The 15,597-nt window shown below is 42.1% G+C and overlaps 9 protein-coding genes and 1 non-coding gene across 10 annotated transcripts; 3 read left to right on the top strand and 7 right to left on the bottom strand.

The window, feature by feature from the left end:
- Positions 1-43: 43 nt before the first annotated feature.
- Positions 44-1,365, bottom strand: K450DRAFT_216861 (uncharacterized protein). Its single transcript, XM_051584946.1, has 3 exons — positions 1,131-1,365; positions 764-1,051; positions 44-697 (listed from the first exon to the last, which is right to left on the bottom strand). The coding sequence occupies exons 1-3, from the start codon at positions 1,323-1,325 to the stop codon at positions 374-376; spliced, it is 807 nt and encodes a 268-aa protein (XP_051449555.1). The 5' UTR covers positions 1,326-1,365; the 3' UTR covers positions 44-373.
- A 152-nt stretch (positions 1,366-1,517) lies between these two features.
- K450DRAFT_216865 (uncharacterized protein) lies at positions 1,518-3,574 on the bottom strand. The gene is made up of 7 exons (XM_051584947.1): positions 3,402-3,574; positions 3,061-3,280; positions 2,842-2,990; positions 2,709-2,779; positions 2,533-2,598; positions 2,135-2,460; positions 1,518-2,057 (listed from the first exon to the last, which is right to left on the bottom strand). The coding sequence occupies exons 1-7, from the start codon at positions 3,428-3,430 to the stop codon at positions 1,797-1,799; spliced, it is 1,122 nt and encodes a 373-aa protein (XP_051449556.1). The 5' UTR covers positions 3,431-3,574; the 3' UTR covers positions 1,518-1,796.
- Positions 3,575-3,706: 132 nt separating this feature from the next.
- Positions 3,707-5,688, bottom strand: K450DRAFT_216868 (uncharacterized protein; the record flags this gene model as incomplete). The annotated part of the gene is made up of 6 exons (XM_051584948.1): positions 3,707-3,839; positions 3,913-4,386; positions 4,450-4,644; positions 4,711-5,331; positions 5,406-5,515; positions 5,581-5,688. 6 exons carry the CDS (start codon positions 5,686-5,688, stop codon positions 3,734-3,736), a joined length of 1,614 nt encoding a protein of 537 aa, XP_051449557.1. The 3' UTR covers positions 3,707-3,733.
- Positions 5,689-6,082: 394 nt separating this feature from the next.
- Positions 6,083-7,911, top strand: K450DRAFT_216875 (uncharacterized protein). Its single transcript, XM_051584949.1, has 3 exons — positions 6,083-6,391; positions 6,462-7,283; positions 7,788-7,911. The coding sequence occupies exons 1-3, from the start codon at positions 6,119-6,121 to the stop codon at positions 7,788-7,790; spliced, it is 1,098 nt and encodes a 365-aa protein (XP_051449558.1). The 5' UTR covers positions 6,083-6,118; the 3' UTR covers positions 7,791-7,911.
- Positions 7,912-8,600: 689 nt separating this feature from the next.
- On the top strand, positions 8,601-8,672 carry K450DRAFT_t1. The gene has a single exon. It is a non-coding gene; the product is annotated as a tRNA-Ala (tRNA).
- A 245-nt stretch (positions 8,673-8,917) lies between these two features.
- On the bottom strand, positions 8,918-10,214 carry K450DRAFT_216883 (uncharacterized protein). Its single transcript, XM_051584950.1, has 5 exons — positions 9,888-10,214; positions 9,795-9,824; positions 9,653-9,717; positions 9,501-9,577; positions 8,918-9,438 (listed from the first exon to the last, which is right to left on the bottom strand). The coding sequence occupies exons 1-5, from the start codon at positions 10,014-10,016 to the stop codon at positions 9,095-9,097; spliced, it is 645 nt and encodes a 214-aa protein (XP_051449559.1). The 5' UTR covers positions 10,017-10,214; the 3' UTR covers positions 8,918-9,094.
- K450DRAFT_216885 (uncharacterized protein) lies at positions 9,795-11,385 on the bottom strand. Its single transcript, XM_051584951.1, has 4 exons — positions 10,872-11,385; positions 10,750-10,814; positions 9,888-10,684; positions 9,795-9,824 (listed from the first exon to the last, which is right to left on the bottom strand). The coding sequence occupies exons 1-3, from the start codon at positions 11,263-11,265 to the stop codon at positions 10,085-10,087; spliced, it is 1,059 nt and encodes a 352-aa protein (XP_051449560.1). The 5' UTR covers positions 11,266-11,385; the 3' UTR covers positions 9,795-9,824; positions 9,888-10,084.
- Positions 11,386-11,471: 86 nt separating this feature from the next.
- Positions 11,472-12,417, top strand: K450DRAFT_216890 (uncharacterized protein). Its single transcript, XM_051584952.1, has 5 exons — positions 11,472-11,546; positions 11,668-11,782; positions 11,938-12,069; positions 12,131-12,271; positions 12,350-12,417. The coding sequence occupies exons 1-5, from the start codon at positions 11,520-11,522 to the stop codon at positions 12,382-12,384; spliced, it is 450 nt and encodes a 149-aa protein (XP_051449561.1). The 5' UTR covers positions 11,472-11,519; the 3' UTR covers positions 12,385-12,417.
- Positions 12,418-12,868: 451 nt separating this feature from the next.
- K450DRAFT_216896 (uncharacterized protein) lies at positions 12,869-13,594 on the bottom strand. Its single transcript, XM_051584953.1, has 4 exons — positions 13,553-13,594; positions 13,367-13,447; positions 13,167-13,236; positions 12,869-13,071 (listed from the first exon to the last, which is right to left on the bottom strand). Coding segments are annotated over exons 1-4 (312 nt in total). The 5' UTR covers positions 13,554-13,594; the 3' UTR covers positions 12,869-12,911.
- Positions 13,595-14,250: 656 nt separating this feature from the next.
- On the bottom strand, positions 14,251-15,597 carry K450DRAFT_216902 (uncharacterized protein). The gene is made up of 4 exons (XM_051584954.1): positions 15,188-15,597; positions 14,809-14,921; positions 14,596-14,695; positions 14,251-14,414 (listed from the first exon to the last, which is right to left on the bottom strand). The coding sequence occupies exons 1-4, from the start codon at positions 15,248-15,250 to the stop codon at positions 14,412-14,414; spliced, it is 279 nt and encodes a 92-aa protein (XP_051449563.1). The 5' UTR covers positions 15,251-15,597; the 3' UTR covers positions 14,251-14,411.

A 15,597-nucleotide genomic window follows, 5' to 3' on the forward strand; every position in this document is an offset into this window, starting at 1 on the left:
CACATCGATACAGAAAGAAAAAGAGCAACGTTAAAAACTAGAATGCTGAACCAAAAATATCATTTATTGGGCTTCATATAACATACTCTCATGTTAGAATGCTCCATTTGTGCTCATAAATCGTTTACTTAGTGATTCACCTTTGGCCCATCAGTGATTTTCTGTAACGAACTTGTGATTGCTGATGACACTTTCTCTTTCATTTCGTCTAATATCAATCTGTAACATTGTCAGAACTAACCCTAAAGGAAATGATATCAGAAATTTTGTTATTCCATAAATTGAATCAATAAATTTGTTGGTCAATCGACATTAATTTTGGATCGCTTTCTATGCGGCCGACACCATTTATTATATATTGTCATCATTGTTCTCAACCGAGGCGTTGACCGCGACCCCATTGATGTCCACCAAAAACACTATTACTTGGCTGATCAGCAGGACCAGGATTCACGCGAACGTTGCTTGCACCACCAGCGTTATTGGCGAAGCCTCCCTGATTTCTAGTCGTATGTGGAAAGAGGGATCTCAACCAGTTCGGAGTATCAAGCAATCGAACACCCGCCGCACGAGGATACTCTTCAACAAAGAAGTTATAAAGATATCCTGCGCCCCAGCCAATAATGCTAGCCATTGGGATTCTTCCCATGTCCACAAGGAACTCATATAGTACTCGTACCAGTGGAAGGTATTGTGCCTGCCAGGAGTAGGAAAATTAAAATGGTTGTTTGACACCGGCAGATACTAGTGCTCAAGTACATACCTGGAAGCGAACACCAAACATGAATGATATTTGGGACCCTCTGTTCTTTTGTGACCAAAGATATGTGATGGCCATTGACAGACCGGAGCTGAGAACATAGTTGCTGGCGAAATAAGCTGCGATTACTTGTACTGCACACGTAACCAGAATGAAGTAGAGATAATCGGCGGTTCTGCCCAAGAAATAGTCGCGCTCAAGTTTTGCGGAAAACTGGTATAAGTAGGCTAAGCTGAATGCCCACTCGAGCTTGATTGGATAAAGAAAGAAGCACGTAACCAGTCGCCAGAGCTAAAAACGACGAAGAAAATGCAAGTAAGAAAGCTTAGTATAAATGTCTTGTATTCAGCATGCTATGCAGTATACTCACTTGAAACTTTTCAAGCACTGGTTTCCAGATCAATAGCAAGTTGGACATGCTAACAGCGCCAAATGTACCTGCAATCGGGATTACAATGCTAGCAGCCAGGATTGCGCGAGTGACAGGAGGGATGTCGTTGAACCATTCCACGATTTCGTTTCTTGGTGGTGGCGGTCGTTGATTCGGTGCGTTGTAAGGAGGCATGCCGAACAAAAGTGAAATAAGACCCTTCCTTAAAAATAAATCCCTGCAAACCACCTTACTCTTCCACGTACTCACATCACGTGTTACAATAGTGTGGACGAAACACCACCTGTACTTCAAACTGTTTTTTCCTTTTGACAACCTAGAGGTAAATGCTGGTTATATTCGCATATTTCCAGGCATATTTCCAGATATAATAGAAAGTGGCTTCGATAATTATTAAATGAATATATATTTTTATACAAAAGAAGGAGGGTCCCTAAAACCCGAGGTATCCTTAAAGAAATAACGAGGTAACAGCAAATTAAATCTGTTGTAATTTTTCTAAAAACTTCAGATAAAATGGGAGAAAAGGGTAGGGTATGAAAAGCTCGGGTGGGCAAAGAAGTGGCAATCTATACATACTTGAATACTACACGCACGCAGGCACACCCAGGGCGGAGGGAAAAGAGTCTACGTAAAAAAAGGCATCTAAATCCGGTCTTCGGTGGTATCCATTGGGGACATTCGTGCATTGATGGAAGAGCGCCTATATTTGTTATTTGCAAGCTGAAGCGGGCTACCAGCTCTTCCATTCGTGTTGTTGTACGTTGGTGAAATAGATCGATTTCCAGCTGATAACGACTCTTTACGGTTCACCGGTGAAATCGGTATCGTCGAGCTGTACGACGGTGGTGGATTCAACAGTGGAGTGACCAAGGACCGGCACGATTGAAGGCGAGTTTCCAAGCTCTGCGTAAATGTATGTACATGAGTCCTCCAGAATTCACTACTTCATCCTGCCAAATTGAATAAAAACTTGAACATACCCTAACTCTTCCAACCATATCCTGCACCATCTTGACCGGATTGGAGTTACCAGTGTACGTCGGGGATGCTGTACCAGGAATACCAGAAGTTCGAGGGATTCGGGATCGATGTGTAGGTAGGCGATTAAGAGACGGTTCATAGTATCCGCTGGTTCTATCTGGAGTTGAAGCTCGAGATGATGGCGATCTATTCAGCTGCTGTTGTAATTTGTTTTGTAGTTCTGAGTTTTGTCGTTCGCTAGAAGACAGTTTGTTTTCTAGATCTTGGTTGGTTTCATCCAGTTTAGTGTGTTTATCTTGCAATACTGCCAATTCATGATTGACGTCTGGAGGAAAAAATCGTTTAGTACCAGAGTGTCAAAGTAAACAGAAGCACTTTACAAAGTAATCAAGCATACCGTTCAAATCATCCTTTAGTCGCTGTACTTGTTCAGCTAGCTGGTCTTTGGTTGTGATCTCTTGTTCTAAAACGGAGTGAAATGGTAGTATTTGTTAATAATGCATAATCAAGACACTCGAAGCGTCAAGTGCCGAAGACCGTAAAAAGATTATAAGTAGATGACTATCAACTTACCAAGAATAGCATTGCGTTCAATGGCTTTATTGTATTTCATCTCGATATCGGCTAGTGACGACTGCGCAGCTCTGTAACATCATACAGTTAGCATAAATATTATCCAAAACTTGATCACTCATCGTCTGCGTACCTCTCTGTTCGCTCCAAGTCATCATTATCCAACTCTAACTCCAAGGTTTTCTTCCTGAACGTCTGCTCTGTCGCTCGAAGAACATCGATCTCTCTTTGCATATGTGTCATAACGTTGTTGTGTTCATGCTTTGATTCTGTAAACTTTGACTGATATTGGGGAGAAGCTTGAGTACGCTAAGCTTCTATCAAAAGTCGGCGCAGTGAACGAATTATTTACCTTCCATTCCTCCGACTCACGTTTGAGCTGTTCGCATCTTGCCTTCAGGTCACCACATACTTTTTCAGTAGTTTGGAGCTCTTTTTCAAGCTCTTCTTCGAGTTCACGCGATGAGACTTGGAATTCATCCAGAGCTGCTCTCGTTTCGGACAATGTGTTTTCCAGATTTTCAGCATGATTCCGCCAGTAATCTAATTCATCCTGCATATTATTGAAGGACCTGAAAAAGAGGTTTATTGTAAGCAGATGACCCAACAGATGACAAATCAGATGCTGAAAGCAAGTCAAGGGAACGGCGTTGCAGCAATTGAGTGTGTCCATTCAAAACGGAATGTACTTACATGTATCTAGAGGTCATATCCACAGCCATGTCCACTAAGGTTTCTAGAAGGGTATGTAGGCTTCAGTTCTTTAAAGACAATCAGCAAGTGTGCAGTTGTAGGCTGTAGGTTGAAATGTGGCTCTATTACGATTTATACAGCCGCTAAATCGACAGCAATCGAAGTGGTACGTTAAGAAGGGGCGGTCTGTAACAAAAATAATAATGCTGCCAATAATGCTGATGCCTGCCACATACCCGTGACCGCCTCGTCCACCACTTAAACATTTTTTCTTTCTCATATTTTTGGGTATTAAGTAAAGTAAAGGAGAAAAGTCTTTTATTTATACCATTCTACCATACAGTTGCTAATGGGTTGGCAAGGTTTTGAGTGACAGCATGATACTGTGTACGTAACAACTTCTTTGCTCTTTCAGTTGTCACATCCCCTATCCATTCACTAAGGTAACACAAAAAGATGGGTTGGTTTAGTGACGTTATTGCCAAGTATGAAATCACAGGACATGACATACCTGTATAAAGCTCGAACAGCTTCGTTGTCTTCAGGGCGAATGCCTTCTACGCTACGATAGATATTTTCTACGTGCGAGATCCAGTCCTTGGCGCTCACGGTTGTTTCTCCACTGTCTGACATGGGTAACTGACCACCACCGTTGATACATCCGCCAGGACATGCCATAACCTCTACAAATTGATATGTACATTTGTTGTTCTTGATCTTTCGTACAACGTTTTGAATATTACGGAATCCATAAGCTGATGCAAATCGCAGCACTGCTTTGCCATCGTCGGACTTGAGGGTATACTCAGTGAAATCGACATTCTTTGCAGTTTGCACTTGAACATTGGATGATATGTCATTCACACCAAACAGTTCTCGTGCTGCATACGCCAGGATGTATTCCAGATACCCTCCTGATGACGAGCCTGATGATCCATAAAGCGTTGGTTGCTGTGTAGTCGGTGACTGACTAACCTTGTTGAATCTAGTAGTTTGGGCCGTCAATAAACCAGTAATAATTATCACATGCTCATAAACTTGTACTTACAGCTCATCCAAAGGCGCTTCTGGTAAACTAGGAAAGTCGACATTCTGTTCGGAAAACATCTTATCAACCTCAATAGTGGTCAATACACAATCAACGTCCCGCGTCTGATATTGTTCATCGAAGAAATCTGGTCGACTAGCCTCCAGTTTCTTGTCATAGCATGGCATTACGGATATATGATAAAGTTGATTTGGTCTAATAAAATAAAGTTAGCCACAAGATGAAAACTCCCTACATGCACTTTATGCTTCATTTACTCACCTAAGGCCGAGTTGCTTGGCAAAAAAGTCCTTTACCACTGAACCCATAATCTGCTGTGGCGACTTCGAAGCACTTATATGTGGTAAAATGAAACCATGCGTCTTCTCAGCATAGCAAATCCATCCAGGACAGGCTGATGCAAGCATCGGCATATCTTGCGAGGTAGGAGTGGAGGATGCATCTCCATCAGTGCCTCTACCTCTCCTTCGTCTTGGTTTAACTTTTCCAGCACTTGCTTCTTCTTGTTCCTTCTCTTCTTGTTCTTGTCGTGCTGCTTCAATCTGCTGACCACCATTTGCCATATAATTGCGGTAGCGATCTACAAACTCTCTTGCAGATTCCACAAGTGAAAAGTCCCGTGAAAATGATGTGTCAAAAAAGTAATGTGCTCCCAATGTGTGCTTGAAAAATTGCGTCAATTTTCGGTGGGCTTGCATTGGTGATATTCCATATTTCGCAGCAATGGATGCTCGAGATTGTGGGCTCATGGAAATAACAACAGTGATGATATCGTCCAACCTGCCAGACGCTTGAGCTTCTGCATTGGATTTCAGTATTTTGTACAATTCCTCTTGCGATTGCATCGAAATAAGTACACTCTCAGCTGATGTAATACAACCACTGTTAAAGCCGAGATTAATCATCAGGCACAGGTTTACAATGATAATGAACCAAACATTGCTCTAAAGCCATACCTGCAAGCCAAACAGTCGTTCAAAGAAATGCTAGCGGATTCTAACTTCTCTTCGGTACCATCCATTGAGACTTCATAATAAGTACCAGCTTCATTAACTTTGATCGAAGTCTGATTGAAAGGAATGTCAGTGTCATGGGTAGCGTAGTCGCAATTTTCACTTCCATTGTATTTACCTCTTCAGCGTTTTCCTTCTTTTGTACCTCTACCGGCTTTATACATGCTTGAGAAGGGGAAATATAGTCATTCAAGTCTGTTAGAACTAGTGCCGAGGAGAATGCCATTACTACAATGCAGATCTGAGATTTGTCAGATCCAGCCAAATTTCAGAATGGAGGTGGTCCGATGACAGTCACAGAACCCAACAGGTCAAATCCATCTCCGCAAGATGCTATCGGATAATGAGAGCAACGTGGACTGGTCGGTCAGTAAGGCTGGAGATCATTCTAAACTGCTTCCAACTGACTCTACAAACATTATATTGCTCCATAAATTTGAACAATTCCTTTTATGAGCTCTATTGAAAGTATTGTCACGCTGGAACATGCAGTTTTGTGGGTTTTGGTCACAACAGAGCTTTATCATGTCGGATCCGTGACATCATTCGTTTTCCTGCTGGCCCCAATTTTTTGGAACCGTAATTTTTTTTTTAAAGCATCCGACAAAGCTATTTCGATCCTTTGTTCTTCTTTATTTCTCTTTAACTAACACAAAATGCCTGGAGGTGGACAAAACCCAAAAACTAAGCAACAGCCCAAGGAAAAGGTCTGTCTCATCTGTATTGACGGATGGGGTGTTTCTGTTGATGAAAACCCAAAGGGTGATGCTATCCGCAACGCCAAAACTCCCGTCATGGACAACTTTGAGAAGACATATCCTTACACTGACATCGCCGCTCACGGTCTCAGCGTCGGTCTTCCTGATGGTTTGATGGGTAACTCTGAAGTCGGTCATTTGAACATCGGTGCTGGTCGTGTTGTCTACCAGGTAAGTTTTTTGGACGCGTTATGCTATGAGTGAATGGTGGTACTTACCCCCGCTTTTTTTATGAACATAGGATATTGTTCGTATTGATTTGGCTGTCAAGAACAAGGCTTTCGGTAAGACTGAGAATATCAAGAAGTGCTTTGAACGTGCTAAGGCAAACAACGGTCGTTTGCACTTGATGGGCTTGGTCTCTGACGGTGGTGTTCATGCACACATCAACCACCTTATCCACTTGTTGGAATGCGCCAAGGAAGCTGGTGTTCCCGAAACCTACATTCACTTCTTTGGTGATGGTCGTGACACTTCACCAAAGTCTGCCACCAAGTACATCAAGGAACTTCTCGATGAAATCAAGAAGCTCAACTATGGTACTCTTGCTACCATTGTCGGTAGATACTACGCCATGGACCGTGACAAGCGTTGGGAACGTGTCCAGATCGCCTTCGACGGTCTCACCCAGGGTAAGGGCGAGAAGGCTGATGATGCTCTCAAGGCTGTCGAAGCTCGTTATGAGCAAGGAGAGACTGATGAATTCTTGAAGCCCATCATTTTGTCTGAGGAAGGTCGCATCAAGGATGACGATACCATCTTCTTCTTCAACTTCCGTTCCGATCGTGCTCGTGAATTGTCTCAAGCCTTTGGAATCTCTCCTCCTCCTTTCGACTCTCCAGTCCCCAAGAACTTGGACCTCACCACCATGACCCAATATAAGAGCGACTTCCCCTTCCATATCGCTTTCCCCGCCCAGACTATGGACAATGTATTAGCTGAGTGGCTCGCCAAGAACGACCTCAAGCAAATGCACGTTGCCGAAACCGAGAAGTATGCTCACGTTACTTTCTTCTTCAACGGTGGTACTGAGGCCCAATTCCCTGGAGAAGAGCGTTCTATGGTTCCTTCCCCTAAAGTCGCAACTTACGATCTTAAGCCTGAGATGTCTGCTCAAGGTGTCGCTGATGATGTTGCTCAACAATTGGCTAAGCAGGAGTATGACTGTGTCATCCTTAACTTTGCTCCTCCCGATATGGTTGGCCACACTGGTAAATACGAACCCGCTATCCATGCTATTGAGGCTACTGATGCCGCCATTGGTACCGTCTATGAAGCCTGCAAGAAGAACAACTACATTCTTTTTGTCACTGCTGATCACGGTAACGCTGAGAAGATGCTTTCTGACGACTTCTCAACCCCCCACACTGCTCACACTTGCTCTCCCGTTCCTTTCATCATGGCCTCTAACAAGTACAAGTTCATCGAGAAGCCTGAAGGATGCTTGGCTGATGTTGCTCCCACCGTTTTGCGCGTCATGGGTCTTGATGTTCCCGAGGAGATGACTGGCAACAGCTTGTTGAAGGAGTAAATCACTTGTGCGAAGAGGTGTCGCAAGTGTGCAAAGTAGCTCACCTTATTGTATAGAAGAAAGAAAGAGTAGAGAGAGAGAAAGAGGGATCATAGATGTGGTGATCAAGCTGTATAATTGAGAACATTTATATATGAATGCAATTGAAAACTTTAGATAATGTTTGTTGTTTTGTGGCTGTACTGGGGTGTGATGATGTCGACAATTAATTTAGAGCAGTGCAAGTGAATATGGTGAATGAGAATTGGAAAGTGACGTGAAATGGGGGCATGTATGTTAAGTTAAGAGAACATACCATGCTATACATATTTTCTAATTTTGAAATGATTGCAGAGTGAGGGAATATCATCGCACAAGCACTATCAACCACAGCATTAAATTAGTGAACTTCGCAACAGTTTTAAAAAAAAAAATTTGTTAAAATTTTTTTCCATGTATGCATAAGGATCTCCATAGCAATTTCAGTGATAGCTTGAACAGCGCAGTTTCGATGTAGCACAATATCGGCAACACATTCCAACTTCGCCCTAAAATATTATATTCCAAAATTATTAGCGTACATTCCTGTTCGAATATAACTAATGGGAAATCCAAGAAAATTAAAGATGTGAGACACTCTATACGTTCATTATACCCAGAATTTGACCATAATTGTTAAAGACCTGCACAATTTTACCAAAATTTTCAGTTTAAAGCAAATTTAATACCTCTTAAACCAAATTTGACGGTATTCAAGCTTTCAGAGTCTGCAAATTATACCAAGAAGTGAACAAACCAGCGATTAGTTTTAAATTTGATGACGTTATGCTAGGGAACGAGTTAACTATACAAAAAATCAACCCCGACTTTGGGGACATGGTGTAGTGGTATCACGTCTCGTTCGCAACGAGTAGGTCGCGAGTTCGAACCTCGCTGTTTCCAAATTTTTTATTGGATGGACTTCCAATTGCCGTTATATGATTGGATGATGTTGATTTTAAAAATAACTGTCATTGGGTAAATTTTTGTGGAATGGTTGTTGGCATCGTAAATTGATAATATCAGAGTGGATTGAACGATGTCTTCTGTTTTCTGCTGTTATATCCCTGTTTGGCACATCGACCGCCGTATATTTATCTATTGTCACGCCTTTACCCACTTCGTAAGAATCACGCGAACACGTAAGGGAGACAAAAAATCGTTGGAATTTTTACAACCTGTTCCCTAGGTTATTTGCATTATAATAGCAGCTATCGGAGTAGTAGGCGAAAGTGATATGCATACAACCAATGCTCGGTATCATTCGGAATTACTCCTTCAGTCTAACTTTTATTGAGTAATTTTCGAGTTTATGGATTTTAGGCTTACAACTTGGCCAAAACGGCATCAGCACCAGAGACAGTAGTACCGGGAGCAGCTTCAACACCAACGTACTCAACAACAAGGTCATTGACAAGAATGGCAAATCGCTTAGAGCGAATACCCATACCGCCCTTGGTGAGATCTTGGGTAAGGCCAAGAGCATTGCAGAACGCGGCACTGCCGTCGCCAGCCATGATAACCTTGTCAGTGGAACCGATAACTTTTCCAAAAGCATTCATGATGAATCCATCAACACAGGAAACGCAAATAATGTAGTTGATACCCTTGCTTTTGAGGTTATCGGCGTTTTCGATGAATCCAGGAACATGTTGCTCACTGCAAGTAGCTAAAGGGGCAATATTATATATCATGCTGAGCTGGTGAGCATTACAAGAAAAATCTACTTACGAGTGAATGGTCCAGGAATGGCAAAGATAACAGCCTTCTTACCCTTGAGCTGCTCGTGGATCTTGAAAGCGATAGGGCTGAAATCACGTCATGTTAGGCTTAAATTAGTCACTCGGAATATCTGCTACACCAAGCATTTCTAAGGTGCTTACCGAGTGCATGCCTTCAATTCTTCCTTAGGATCGTAAGGAACGTAGGAGAGGGGAACATCAGGGATCTTTGGGTTGAGAGCGATATGTGAATATGAGTTATACATGACAGCTACAGACACATATCGAAGATGTTGATACTCACGATGTCACCAACTTTGATTTGTTCAGAAGCCTATGAACATGTTGTCAGTATATCATGTATACTATGGCTCGGAATGCGAAGACTCTCTCTTACCATTTCTGTATAAATGTTGAGAATGTGAAGAAGGACAGTTGGAACGAGCTGGTAACTTGGACAAACTAAAGATTGGTAAAAAAAATTCAACTCCGGTCGGTGATTGACAAAGTTGGCTCCCACAGACATTGTACAAGTTGCTTTTCAAACCAAGTGATTGACAGCCATAGATCATTCAAGAATGGTATAGCTTTATTTCACATCGGCTTTTTGGCAGTGACTACCACAGGTTCGATCCATTTTCCCCAGCATAATAAGTCGAGTACTTTGGCAACCGTGATCAATCTATTGTAATTTCCAAAGCTTAGTTCCAGTCCTGCTTCAGTCAAATTGGCGGCATGTTGCTTCAAGAAACGAGCGAGTCCACCATAAACGCGTTCAACATCTATACGTTCAATATGTATATCCACGTATCCAATTTCTTGTAACTTAGCCTCATACTCGTCGGCATTGACCATGTTCTGTACTGGTATATTTCCACCTGAACAAATCTTATCAAACAGCCAGCGTTTCAATGGGTGGTTGAATGCGTTTGGCTGGATGGCGACATCAAACAGGCCTATCTGACCAGAATGGGAAAGATGACCTAAGCTTGAACGCAAGAAAGACCATCGAGTATCAAAGTGATAGGCGCAATCCACAGCGACGATTATGTCGAATTTATCTTTTGGGTTCAACAACTTGGATAGGTCTGTTGCTGATCCTTTTAATAAATTGATTTTTGAATTCAAAGTGTCCGTTAATTTCAGGAGGCGGCCCTGTGCTATTTCATACTGTGAGTCTTCAATAGTAATGCCCTAGACGCACATCGGTGTAAGCTTTCAATTACGCTGCCCCATGATTATTTAGGCCTGTAACTCACAACGACATTGCATCCATACTCCTCCGCCATCATGAAGCAAGAGTCGCCACAACCAAATCCAACATCTGCAGAGCTGTTAGTTGAAACTTAAACTAACGGTTATTTAGGTAAAGTCGGCTTACCTAAGACTCGGGTATTGCGTACCTTATCTTGACCACCCAATGCATCTATAACTTTGTGCACCAAGGCACGACAACCGTCCGCAAAAACCATATTTTTCTCGTCCCATAGTCCCATATTGAACCAGTACCCTTGTGGAGAGACATCAATGTTGTATAAAGTATGCTGCAAGCCATACATTTCACTCGGAGAGTGTGATAACGCACGTCCTGACGAAAAGCCTAGAACGGTTTGTAACAATAGCCGTATTTCCGGTATAGAAGTAAGCCATATTATAATACTAGCAGAGTGAGCGTATAGTATGACGACGGATAGAGCAGGAGGGCTGCTGAAGTGGTAAAGTATCGGAGCTAAGAGTATAAAGGTGGCCAGAGGAAGCGGGGGCAATACGGCCATTTATCAGTTCTAATGGCAACGGATGAGCCAACGTGAAGCTAAAACTGAATTCCTCCACAGGGTCTACAACAACTATTCGTCGGATGTCGGTATTCTGTATGGACTAAATGAATTGCCGTTCGAGAAAAAACTGTCAGGTCGTTGCACAATACTCACAAAATTTACAGGAGCGGCTGACGTCGCCCTAGCCTCTGCTTGTGAACACCGCCAGGTCAGTTGTCCCTCCACACCTATTCCTTTCTATATTTCAATCCATGTCCCTCCCCAAACGCATTATCAAAGTAAGCAATTTTACTATGAAATCGGCTATTAGCTGATGGTGATCATTGGGGAAAGACTTACGTATGCCACTCCGATGATCGCAAATTGAAATGATCAACTAACGTTACTGTGCAATTTTAGGAAACCGAGCGTTTGATCGCAGAACCTGCTCCTGGAATCAGCGCAACTCCACACGAAGACAATCTTCGATATTTTGATGTTATCATAGCTGGACCGGGACAATCACCCTTTGAAGGTAGGTTGACTTTACACACATTTGCGGAGGACCTGGCACACCCTTTCAGTGGAAATGCGCAAAGCGACATGTAATTTGGCGACAGCTGCCACTGCAAAAAGACTATCCGCAACTGCGCTTTTTTTTTTATTGACGCTATCAATCCTTTAATGCAGGTGGTGTCTTCAAATTGGAACTTTTCCTTCCAGAAGATTACCCAATGGCACCACCCAAGGTCCGTTTCTTGACCAAAATCTATCACCCTAATATCGATAAGCTTGGACGTATTTGTTTAGATATTTTGAAGGGTAAGGAATCGTTTTATTGCGTTATTTACCTCGACAGCGGCTGACTATTACATTTTTTCAGATAAATGGTCACCAGCTTTGCAAATTCGCACTGTTCTCCTTTCTATACAAGCACTGCTCTCTGCACCAAACCCTGACGACCCGCTCGCCAATGATGTTGCTCAACACTGGAAAGAGGATGAGAAAGACGCAATCAACACTGGTAAATTATGTTTGTTCTTTTATAACCAGTGATTATTTTTGATGGGTTATTGACCTTTTTCATTACTTATCGGTATAGCTCGTGACTGGACGCGCCTGTATGCTCAAAATTGAAGAAATTAAAATAAAATACATAATTTTGTATAATTTTGTGTGAAGTGGAAGATCAATTTCAGCCAATGAATTTTTTCGGGGTAGATTAGTTAAAAAGACAAGGTGCAAGGAAATGGGAGTAAAATTCCCAAAAAAAATTCCCATTTCTTTAGGTGCATGCGTCTTATGAAGAGAGGTGTAAATTTTTCTTATGCTGCATAACCATTGTTATTTTGGAGAAAGTCGATGCAGAGATAAATTTTGCGAGATAAAACAATATCTTCATGTATCACATGAGGAGACGCAGATCAGATTGAAGATATACCCCGAAATCGCAAATGTATTTGACAGGTATTACTTCAAATTTAGTACGAAGATATCGACAGAAAAGGTGAATATAGAGAAAAAAGACGGAGTAATTGATATGAAGAATTTACAAAAAGGATTGGGCTGGCTAAAGTAAAACCTGCACTGCAAATGCATTAAAGATGAAAGATGGAAACTCTCTATCTTCTGCAATCGTTTCGAATTAATATTGAAGTATACGTTTAACCTCCGAAACCGTACAAGGTACGTCCTTGACGCTTGAGGGCATAGACAACATCCAAAGATGTGACAGTCTTGCGCTTGGCGTGCTCAGTGTAAGTAACGGCATCACGGATGACGTTCTCCAAGAAGACTTTCAGAACACCACGGGTTTCCTCATAGCTACAAATGTTTAAATTGAGTCAGTGATCCGGTAAAACGTGATGAACTGATATGAAATGATATCAGCGTGTGAGAAAACTACCACAACTACATACATGAGACCAGAGATACGCTTAACACCGCCACGGCGGGCAAGACGACGAATAGCAGGCTTGGTAATGCCCTCTACATGGGAAAAGAACAAATGTTAGCATGAAGATTCGAAGAACACGTCAAAAGAAGCGCGTGCCTTTGCGTGTTATAAGCGCGTCAAGCAACGCGCAACTCTGAGTAGAATAGAATGATGATAACTTACGAATGTTGTCACGAAGAATCTTGCGATGACGCTTAGCACCTCCCTTTCCAAGACCTTTTCCTCCTTTACCGCGACCAGTCACTACAAAAATCAGGACAGATATGTTAAAGAAAGCTCTTATTTGATATAGGATATCACTTGTGACGCTTGAAAGTAGACAAACTGTCACTTGAATAGATGACTTACTTGTAGATTGTTAATGTAAGTGTTGTAGAGTGAAAACGAGAAGGAATAGAGGTGTGCCATTGCCGCAGCGCATTTATGGATTCGACGTGGTCAGGTGCAAAATTTGGCAGTCACATTAGAAGAGGAACGCGGTCTTGCACGCGCTGCGTTCAGAGAATCGCGAAATCAGGTAGAATGAGATTGCCTGGATACGTTAAAGCCACATAATTGAGCGTTGGGAGTTGCTGCCAACAAATTTTCTTCCTTAAAGGCTTGATGAAGCTCTTTTCAGCGCGTACTTACATGTCATAAAATCATCCATGGCAGCTATATCAAATAAATACATCACCTCCTACCTTTCATACTGATGGAATGATAGTGTATCTAACTTCTCAACAGAGCTCATGAAAGACGCGGTGTATGTCTTAGCAGCACTTTTGGGTATAAAATTCCTCCCATAGCTCCCCTATAACGAACGTACTGAATGCTTCTTGCAGGTGCGTTTGGCAGGCCGCTTTCACTCAAACTTCACGAGGCTCAAATTGAACATAACTTTCTCTAAAGGAACTATTCTGCTTTGTTGAATGCAGCTAAGTACTACCGTGTAAACAATGTCGAAAGACTATAGGCTTGTGGTGGCCAATTTTTGCCCTTCACCTATCATACCGTGTTTTGCTTCATAAAAGTCTACCTCCACTGGCGTAGTAATGATCACCCCATTGTTGTCCCTTTGTTTTGTATCATGTTTATAAATGAAACACCAAAAATTTTATCCAGAGCAAGGTAACAAGGATATAAAGTAAATAAAATCACAACATAGCGCTCTTTATCAATATCTATTGAGGTTTGACGAATAGCACACTCTTCATTCCAACGCCAGCTACTAAAAGATCGTTAAAGTCGACAAGAAGCCCGATTGAAATGAAACGAGTAGTGCGAGTCGTTTAAGAATCGGCAATGAGAGCAACGATCATGCGGTAAAGATAGAAGAAGAAGCACTAGAAATTGGAACTTTTCAGTATCACATTTATGGTAGACAGACCTTGTTTCAATAAAAAACTTACGAGTAGGTAAAATGCAAGCTTGAAAAAGCACTCCTTCTTGTGTATAGACAATGTACGGAAGATTTCAGTAGCATCGTACATGTGGCGGTTGTTAGTAACCCTAGACAAACAAATGTTTAGATATTTTGGCATGTTATACTTGTCTTTGCCAAGGTAGGTCGAGCCTATGACATCATTGTCTTCATAACATTATGAAACAGAAAGTTCGCTTACTTTTGAACATTGAAGACGACAAGAGGGAGATTGAGAAGTGCTGCCAGCCAGCTACCGTTGATCAAGAACATTGCGAATAAGAAAGCCTGAGCACCCATTTCCGGAAGTACAAACTACAAGGAGAAGAAGTAAAGCAGAGCCAGTTAGTCCATTTGAATTGACATCTCCCTTCGTTTCCTAATCAGTAGGTGTGTAGTTTTGTGCTATACAAAGAAGCCTCCATGAAGTTGATACCCGGTTTCGGCCTGATTTATAAGGATGACCCCATGTCCTTTCTTCATGCGAAAGATATGCACTTCGTACAGAAGTGATCTTCTCGGATAAGCCGTCCTCCACTGTCACCAAAAATATATAGAGAAGGGAAGAACATAGTACATACCTGGTTGAGCTTGTTGCAAAGGTCGATAGGGTTGATGTAATCACATTCCAAGTCGGAGAACATAATGACCTGTCCAATAGATGCAAAGTCAAGGATTATACGCGATGAGTTCAGTAAGGAGGCAACTATTGTTGTCCTAAGCACTGTGCTCCAACTTCATTAAGCATCTGCTTAGCCTGCTAAGGAGCTGCAATGGGTTGGAACACGGGCCATCTCGATCACAATAACAACACAAGGCAACATGAGCGATATTTCAAAAGGATACGAAAAAGACCATCATGAACAGCAAGAAGGCTGCCATGATGACACCAAAGAGAAAGAGCATTGCATCGCCAGGCATCTTGTAAGTAAGTCTTGAGATGTAAAGAGAAAAGCGGAAAGACGGCGATCGTAAAAGCGTTCCGTTTGGC

This window comes from Umbelopsis ramanniana, assembly GCF_025399195.1.
Source record: "Umbelopsis ramanniana AG unplaced genomic scaffold K450scaffold_1, whole genome shotgun sequence".
In the NCBI taxonomy this organism is placed as follows: Eukaryota; Fungi; Mucoromycota; class Umbelopsidomycetes; order Umbelopsidales; family Umbelopsidaceae; genus Umbelopsis; species Umbelopsis ramanniana.

Bases quoted from the DNA above. Each gene is read 5' to 3' on its own strand.
- K450DRAFT_216861 (XM_051584946.1), bottom strand. From the start codon at position 1,325: ATGCCTCCTTACAACGCACCGAATCAACGACCGCCACCACCAAGAAAC. The intron at 1,052-1,130 runs GTGAGTATACTG...CGTCGTTTTTAG, and splicing joins CAGTGCTTGAAAAGTTTCAA to CTCTGGCGACTGGTTACGTG. The intron at 698-763 runs GTATGTACTTGA...TACTCCTGGCAG, and splicing joins TGTTTGGTGTTCGCTTCCAG to GCACAATACCTTCCACTGGT.
- K450DRAFT_216865 (XM_051584947.1), bottom strand. From the start codon at position 3,430: ATGGCTGTGGATATGACCTCTAGATACAT. The intron at 3,281-3,401 runs GTAAGTACATTC...CCTCTTTTTCAG, and splicing joins GATATGACCTCTAGATACAT to GTCCTTCAATAATATGCAGG. The intron at 2,780-2,841 runs GTACGCAGACGA...ATGATGTTACAG, and splicing joins GACTTGGAGCGAACAGAGAG to AGCTGCGCAGTCGTCACTAG.
- K450DRAFT_216875 (XM_051584949.1), top strand. From the start codon at position 6,119: ATGCCTGGAGGTGGACAAAACCCAAAAACTAAGCAACAGCCCAAGGAA. The intron at 6,392-6,461 runs GTAAGTTTTTTG...TTATGAACATAG, and splicing joins CTGGTCGTGTTGTCTACCAG to GATATTGTTCGTATTGATTT.
- K450DRAFT_216883 (XM_051584950.1), bottom strand. From the start codon at position 10,016: ATGTCTGTGGGAGCCAACTTTGTCAATCACCGACCGGAGTTGAATTTT. The intron at 9,578-9,652 runs GTAAGCACCTTA...ACGTGATTTCAG, and splicing joins GAATTGAAGGCATGCACTCG to CCCTATCGCTTTCAAGATCC. The intron at 9,439-9,500 runs GTAAGTAGATTT...TTGCCCCTTTAG, and splicing joins CATTCCTGGACCATTCACTC to CTACTTGCAGTGAGCAACAT.
- K450DRAFT_216885 (XM_051584951.1), bottom strand. From the start codon at position 11,265: ATGGCCGTATTGCCCCCGCTTCCTCTGGCCACCTTTATACTCTTAGCT. The intron at 10,815-10,871 runs GTAAGCCGACTT...ACAGCTCTGCAG, and splicing joins ACGCAATACCCGAGTCTTAG to ATGTTGGATTTGGTTGTGGC. The intron at 10,685-10,749 runs GTGAGTTACAGG...ATGTGCGTCTAG, and splicing joins AGTATGGATGCAATGTCGTT to GGCATTACTATTGAAGACTC.
- K450DRAFT_216890 (XM_051584952.1), top strand. From the start codon at position 11,520: ATGTCCCTCCCCAAACGCATTATCAAA. The intron at 11,783-11,937 runs GTAGGTTGACTT...CCTTTAATGCAG, and splicing joins GGGACAATCACCCTTTGAAG to GTGGTGTCTTCAAATTGGAA. The intron at 12,070-12,130 runs GTAAGGAATCGT...ACATTTTTTCAG, and splicing joins TTGTTTAGATATTTTGAAGG to ATAAATGGTCACCAGCTTTG.
- K450DRAFT_216896 (XM_051584953.1), bottom strand. The intron at 13,237-13,366 runs GTAAGTTATCAT...TTTCCCATGTAG, and splicing joins GATTCTTCGTGACAACATTC to AGGGCATTACCAAGCCTGCT. The intron at 13,072-13,166 runs GTATGTAGTTGT...AAACATTTGTAG, and splicing joins AAGCGTATCTCTGGTCTCAT to CTATGAGGAAACCCGTGGTG.
- K450DRAFT_216902 (XM_051584954.1), bottom strand. From the start codon at position 15,250: ATGTTCTCCGACTTGGAATGTGATTACATCAACCCTATCGACCTTTGC. The intron at 14,922-15,187 runs GTATGTACTATG...TTCTCCTTGTAG, and splicing joins TTTGCAACAAGCTCAACCAG to TTTGTACTTCCGGAAATGGG. The intron at 14,696-14,808 runs GTAAGCGAACTT...TTGTTTGTCTAG, and splicing joins GTCGTCTTCAATGTTCAAAA to GGTTACTAACAACCGCCACA.